General features: G+C 37.8%; 1 protein-coding gene across 1 annotated transcript; it reads left to right on the top strand.

The window, feature by feature from the left end:
* The first annotated feature begins 364 nt into the window (after positions 1 to 364).
* Positions 365 to 1,315, top strand: LOC102851124 (olfactory receptor 5D18-like). Its single transcript, XM_006902324.1, has one exon. The coding sequence runs from the start codon at positions 365 to 367 to the stop codon at positions 1,313 to 1,315; it is 951 nt and encodes a 316-aa protein (XP_006902386.1).
* Positions 1,316 to 7,414: the final 6,099 nt, after the last annotated feature.

The raw sequence follows: 7,414 nt of genomic DNA, 5'->3' as shown, positions 1-7,414 counted from the left end.
TCTGCAAAATGATTTTCTGTTTTTGCTTTGATTTTACTTTTGTCTGAAATAATTGTCTCTTGTTATAGGATGTAATATCTTCTAAGACTCAAATAAACGTATAACTTTTTATAAATATATTTGTATTAATAATTACTATTTTTTATTTCCAGATGAAGACTCATCTATTGAAAGATCACTGCCCATAGCAATAATAATAAAATCAGTAGGTGGCAAAGTTGAAACTCAAAAGTGGACGAAACCACACTATTTTTTACTTTATTGGATCATACCTTTCTCTCTAGAGATCAGCCTATGCCGACTTTTCAAGTTGGCAACTCAGAATCAATTTTCTGTATTGTGTTTGTTTATTTCCACAAAAGCGATGGCACTGAATGGAAGAAACCAGAGCTCTGTGACTACATTCATCCTTTTGGGCTTCTCAGAATACCCACAGCTCCAAGAACCCCTTTTCCTAGCATTTTTGGTTGTTTACATGGTCACAGTGGTGGGGAACCTGGGCATAATTGTAGTCACAAGGATAAATCCCAAACTCCACACACCCATGTACTTTTTCCTTAGCCACCTATCCTTTTTGGATATTTGTTATTCCACTGTATTTACACCTAAACTGTTAGAAATCTTGGTTGTTGACGTCCGAAGTATCTCTTTCAAAGGATGCATTGTACAGTTTTTCTTTATTTGTGCATTTGTGATCACAGAAATGTTCATGTTAGCAGTGATGGCCTATGATCGCTTTGTGGCTGTTTGTAACCCTTTGCTCTACACGGTTGTTATGTCTCGCAAGCTCTGTGCCCTCCTGGTGGCTGCGACTTACACGTGGGGTGGACTCTGTTCCCTGACACTGACTTACTCTCTGGCGGAACTCTCCTACTGTGGCTCAAATATCATCAATCACTTTGGCTGTGAGTATTCGGCCGTCTTATCTCTCTCCTGCTCGGATACCCGCTTCAGCCAGATGGCATGTTTAATTATTTCCACCTTCAATGAGACCAGTAGTCTCCTGATCATCCTCACTTCCTACCTTTTCATTGTTGTCACTATCGTCAAGATGCCGTCCTCTGGTGGACTCCGCAAAGCCTTCTCCACCTGTGCCTCCCACCTGACCGCCATCACCATCTTCCATGGAGCCATCCTTCTGCTCTACTGTGTGCCCAACTCCAAGAACTCGTGGCTCCTCATCAAGGTGACCACTGTGTTTTTTACAGTTATGATTCCCATGCTGAACCCTCTAATCTACAGTCTTAGGAACAAAGATGTGAAGGAGACGGTCAAGAAGTTAATGGTCACCAAACTGCTTTTGCACGCAAAGTAACACACACACACACACACACATATATATATATATATATATCCCATAAAACTTAGGTCTATTATATTGAAAATATTTTTTATGCTAGCTCAATTTTGTCTTAAATCACCATGCAATTATGTTCTAAATGAATTTAATATTTTTTATTTCATCCTTGCATCTAGTGTTTAACTTGTTGCTTTGTCCATTGAAAGGTCAGTGGTATGATTTCACCAGCTGCTCTGGGAGAGATAGATAGGTTGTCTACTCCTACAAATGTTAGAGTAGCAGAAACCTGATGGAAGATCACCAATAGAATCAACTCGATGAAAGCAGATGTATATTCCATGATTTGAGATACTCAGACTTAGAATTTTATGAGTTAGTAATGAAATAACATGTTTGGATTCATCCCCCTCCCTCAAAATGTGTAAAATCTATGTTTTATTATTTCACTAGTGGATTCTATCGTATTCAGGTAAAGAGTCAGAATCAGGCATAAAAATAGGACAGACCCATAATACAGTTCAGAATTCCTCCATACTTATTATTTTTTGAACCTACATCTTTAAAACAAAAGTATTACCTGAATATTTTACCCTTATGACCAGTTTCCACATCAATTGTGAACTAAGACTTACATTGTGCACTTTTCTGCTGATTTTTAAACTTACTCTAAATGTCAGTGCCAGGCTGCTCATTGGAGTCAAGGGTTCTGAAGATTCATCTGACATACTTTGGGCATGTTGCAAGGAGGGACCATGTTCAAGGAGGGGCATGTTGGAGAGGGAAAGCACAGGAGAGGAAGACCCTCAATGAGATGGATCGGTTCAGTGACCAGGGAAATGGGACTATGTGTGTCAGAGACACAGGAGATTGGCACAGGATATAGTAGGGTTTAGGTCTGTTGTACATAGGGTAGCTCTGACTTGCAAGTGACTCAAAGGAACATAACAACAAACATTTATTGAAATATGCCAAATAAAAAGAGTATCCTTTGAAATAGCCATTTTCAACTTCAATTCAAAAGGCAGAGAGATTCCTCTCCTTTTCCTCAGCTACAACATTTAAACTTGGGAGAATATGAAGTTGTAATGACTGCTCTCTCCTTCCCCCCAGTTGAATGACTTAATGCATCCACTGATCCTTAGAATGAACTTTTATTTTAATCAGATAATGAAACATATATTTCTAATATCTCTTAATAATTTTATTTTGGATAAAGAGAATTAAGATAATAGCAAGTTTCTGTCTTCTAGGAGTTAGCACAGACAAAAGTGGAATTCTGCTATTAAATGCACTTTGGCTAAGTGAGGTCACACATTGCTTTTCTAATTATTTTTTTAAAATAATGTCTTTTTTTCTTTCCTTTCCAACCTCAATGTAACCACAAGGACAATAGACATCTTAGAAAAATGTTAAGTATTAAAAATATAATTTTCTATACTTTTGAGGATGAAAGGACAGACAGACAGTATGAATATTGCAATTGGCAACTTGAAACAAGATATGTGTAAGTGTTCAAATAGGGAAGTAGAGTAGTGGGAAGGGTAAAAGAAGGATAAAGAAAATACTAAGGCAACATAGATTAATGGATGGAAAAATGGAGTGAAGGGATAGGCAAGGATTAGATGAGATACGGTGATAGATAAAATGTATTGATGAATTATAGTCAACATTATGAAATATAATACATATGAAAATGTACCCAGGATGATACTTGGAGGAAAGGATGATGAAACTTGGTCTTACAGACTTTGGGCCTATGGTTAGGAGAGGTCATTTCTTGGGAAAGGATATCATAATTGGAAGGGCAGAGGGTCAGCAAAGAGAGGAAGACTTTCAATGAAATGGATTAGCAGTGGCTGGAACAATGGGCTCAAGTATATTAGGAATGGTTGGGATGGCACAGAACAGATCTGTTGTTCATTGGGTTGCTATGAGGTCGGCATCATAAACAACAACAACAAAATCTATGACTCTTTGTATGAAAACAAAAAAGTTTCTATATTTTCGGGAGAAGCTTTTTTAGAACTATAGAATAAACCATATTATAATTATTTTTACATATTAATGTTTTTATATAGACAAAGCAACAATTCTAATGTTTACAGTAGCAGATAAGAATAATCGTGAATTCCAAGATAAAGGGCTAATGGAAAAGCAAACCATATAAATGAGCATATGCTGTTCAATGAGTTGAAGTGATTAAATAAGACTTCACCAAAGTAAGGAAGCTCTGATAGCCCATTGATAGAGCTGTGCTGTCAATTCAATGGCAGGTAGTTAAGACACCATCAGCTGGTCTGCAGGAGAAAGAAGAACACTCATCTCCTCTGTAACTCACCGCCTCTGGAAATTGACTAGAAGGTCATCTATGAGTTGTTTCTAACTCCACAAGCCCTAACAACAGCAATAGATCAAAGCATATCCTGAAAGTGAAAGGGACTGCAAACCCTTACTAGAACTCAGACTTTGGTAATTCAATATTAATTAAATCTCAATATCAATGAAATATATTCATAACCAGGCCATGATAAATGGGAGAAACATTGAATTTGTCAAAGATTTCATTTTTCTTGGATCAATAATCAACAATAAACCCCCCCCAAACCAAACAGAAACCCAACAGTTTAGGGGTGAGGGAGGAAACAATCGCATTTGCTTATTGCACTGGAAAATTCTACTGCCAAGAACTCTTTCAAAGTGCTAAAGATTAGTTATGCAGATTGAATTACCTAAAATACAATTAATATTAAATAACTTTTAAACACTTTTCATTGTTATTTTTTATGAAGATATACAACTATTATATATTTATTTTATGTAGGAACTTTGCAAAGCTCATATATATCTTATCTATGAATTACTTTAAATGCATTTTCTGTGAAAAGTCTTAAATTGGTAAAATGACATTTTTGTATTTCTGTTTGCCATAACTGTTTTATTTATTCATTTGTGCTTGCATAATTACTACCCAGCTTGCTAGCTAAGAGTAGCACTGAAAAAAATAAGAACAACTGGCAATGATATTCTTTTTAAGCAAACAATTCATTTCATGAATTCTTCAGTTTTTATGTGGTAATACTTGTTCAGTAGGGAAGCTCTGGTGGCCTAGTCCTAAGGAATTGGGAATTCACCACCTACTCCACAGGAGAAAGATGGGAAATCTCCTTTTGTGCAATATGCTTACTCTGAAAACCCACTACAAGTTAGTTCCTACTTGAAGGTACATAACACCAGATAACAAGAGCTTTGTAAAGAAATAAATTTCTTTCTTTTTTTCATGTCCTGTCATGGGTTGGGTTGGTTCTAAATTTCCTTGCTGACAGTGTTATAATTATTTGTCCTTGACTTGTAATATATTACTATTTAGTGATTTGGGAATGATATTAAATTATTGTCAATTTTTGCTGTCTTGGCAATTTATCCATTCTCAATGCTGAGAACTTATTGACCAGATCCTGCTGGGCTTGGAGTGTGCCTGATTTTACATTGAGTTCCACGCTGGTATTAGCCCCTTATCGTCTGTCACAGTCATTTAGAATACAGTCAACTTTTCTATCTTGTTGTTGTTATATGCCATCGCCCATAATGACCTTAAGCACAGCAGCTCTGAATTCTGCCCTGTCCTGAGCCAGTGTCAATGACTCCAACACACCAATGTCCATTGCCCCAGTATGAATCTTTCTCATCCGGGGTCTTCCTCTCCTTTGCTTTCCCTCTACCCTTCCGAGAATGATGTCCTTCTCCAAGGACCTATTTGTTTTCTTAGTGGTCTTGGTATGTTCAAGACTCTTCAGCACCACAATTTGAAGACATCAATTCTTCTTCTGTAATCCCTAGTAATCTTCCAGTTCTCTGATGCATACATAGAAAGTAATTGCAAAAAACATGGCCTGATCTATAACATGGTCTTCTCAATTACTTGCTATGGATGAGAGAGTGCCAAGAAGACAAATAGGTCTATCTTGGGGAGGGTGAAACAAAGTTTCTTCTCTGGAGGCTAGGATTTTAAATCTCTATCTCACCTATTTTGGGCATGTGGCCAGGAGAGACATGTCCTTGGAGAAGGCCATCATGCTTAGAAGGGTGGAGAGAGAGCACAGGAGCGGAAGACCCCGGAAGAGTTGGATTGGTACAGTGACTGGGGCAATGGGGATTGATCCATCAGAATTAGTGAGACTGGTTCAGGATAGGGCAGGCTTCAGGGCTGCTGTACATAGGGTCGCTATGGGTCACAGGTAACTCAATGGAACATAACAACCAAAATTGCCATTATATATGTCCAGAAATCAACAAAGTGGTATTTTATGAAACTAATATTTAAACAAAAGCCCTTACCACAGAACCAATAGATAATATCATTATAGATGAAAAATTTATTAAATTATTCAAGTCGCCAAGAGTTGCATCTTATTTGGTTCCACAGTCAACACCCTTGATGTGAGAGGTGAAGAAACCAAATGATGTGTTCCAGTAGGAGAATCTGCTGTCAAGAAATCTTTCAGGATGTCATTTTAAAGACTAAGGTATGATCCAAGCTGTGGCCTTCGAATGACTTCCTATGCATCTGAAACTTGTAAAATAAACGATGGCAGATGAATCATTGAAGGAATTATGGTGTTGGAGAAGAACACAGCACATCCCACTGACTGTCAAAAGAATAAACCTTGGAGGAAATGCAACCAGGGTGCTCATTAATGTCAAGGAGGGTGAAACTTCGTCTCATACTATAGGGATGTTATTGTTAGCAGGGTCCAGTCTTTGAGAAAGGTGTTATGCTGGGACAGCAAAAGAGAGGAAGGCCGTCAACCAGACGGAGCAACACAGTGCCTGTAGTAATGGACTTGAGTTTATAAGGGATTATGAGGATGGTACAAGATAGGGTGAGGTTCAGAGCTGTTGTTCATAGGGTTAATGAGTCATAGATGACTCTATGACACCTAACAATGACAAGAAGTCTCTATAGAAGTACTTGCTAATAAGGAAGACCAGGAAAAAAAAAAAAGATGGAGACTCTTAGCAACATCGACTGATGAGTGGCTGCAACAGTGGGTTTAAAAACACAGCAGAGATATGAGGAATGGTACAAAATGGTCAGTTTTGTTCTGTTGTACTAGAGCCCTTTATGAGTTGAATGGAATTTGAAAGCACCTAAATACAATGAGTGTTGTTGTTGATGTGCCATCGAGTCACTTTCAACTCATAGCAACCCTGTCTAAACCCTGCTCTGTCCTGAGCCAACTTTATCGTCTCTGACACACTTATCCCCATTGTCCTACTCACTGAGTCAAACCATTTCATTGAGGGTCTTTCTCTCCTCACCCTCCAAGGTATGATGTAGCTCTCCAAGGACTGGTGCCTCTTTGCAACATGCCAAGAGTATGTCAGACAAAGCTTCAGAAACCTTACCTCCAAGAAGCAGCCTATTTTCACTGCCTCCACGATGAATCTGTTTGTTCTCCTGGCAATCCATAGTATATTCAATACTCTTCTCCAGCACTATAACTCAAAGGCATCAATTCTCCTATCATCTCTAATCATTATCTTGATTTATGATGCATAGCAAGTGACTGCAAAGACCATGGCCTGAATCAGGTGCACCTTAATCTCCAGACTGGCATTGTTGTTCTTAAGTACTCTGGAGAGATCTTGATAACACTTTCTCAATACAATATGTTGTGATTTGTTTTGTATTGTTTATGTAAGTTTTATGTATATGAGAACACCACACAGCCCTATGCTTGGTGCCCATTTTAAAGATTAAAATCACTAAAAACATTATGAAAATTTAAAAAAGCATGGTATCAAGTAGTCTATGAAAATGACCTCTGTTTACAATTATCGTTATTATAGGCCATTGAATTTTCTATTACTGATAGTGATTGCATGGACAATGGCTCTGTGACACAGAGTGGGGGCAAATGTTGGTTTTCAATGTACAATTTCACAGTCAATGTCAAACAAGGTAACACTACCATATTATTTCAGCTCAGTTGTGTTCAGTGTGTCAAAGATGAAGGGCTCAGGATATAATTTGTGTTTTCATTTCCTGGCTGCTGGTACCAAGAGTGTTAATTGTAGAGTCATGCAAACTGAAGCTGTTAACAATCTCAATCT

The sequence above is a fragment of the Elephantulus edwardii genome, unplaced genomic scaffold, assembly GCF_000299155.1.
Source record: "Elephantulus edwardii isolate Elephantulus edwardi_28Jun2011 unplaced genomic scaffold, EleEdw1.0 scaffold00389, whole genome shotgun sequence".
Classification (NCBI taxonomy): domain Eukaryota; kingdom Metazoa; phylum Chordata; class Mammalia; order Macroscelidea; family Macroscelididae; genus Elephantulus; species Elephantulus edwardii.
Note: the sequence above shows the minus strand (reverse complement) of the source record. Positions and strands in the feature narration are given on the sequence as shown.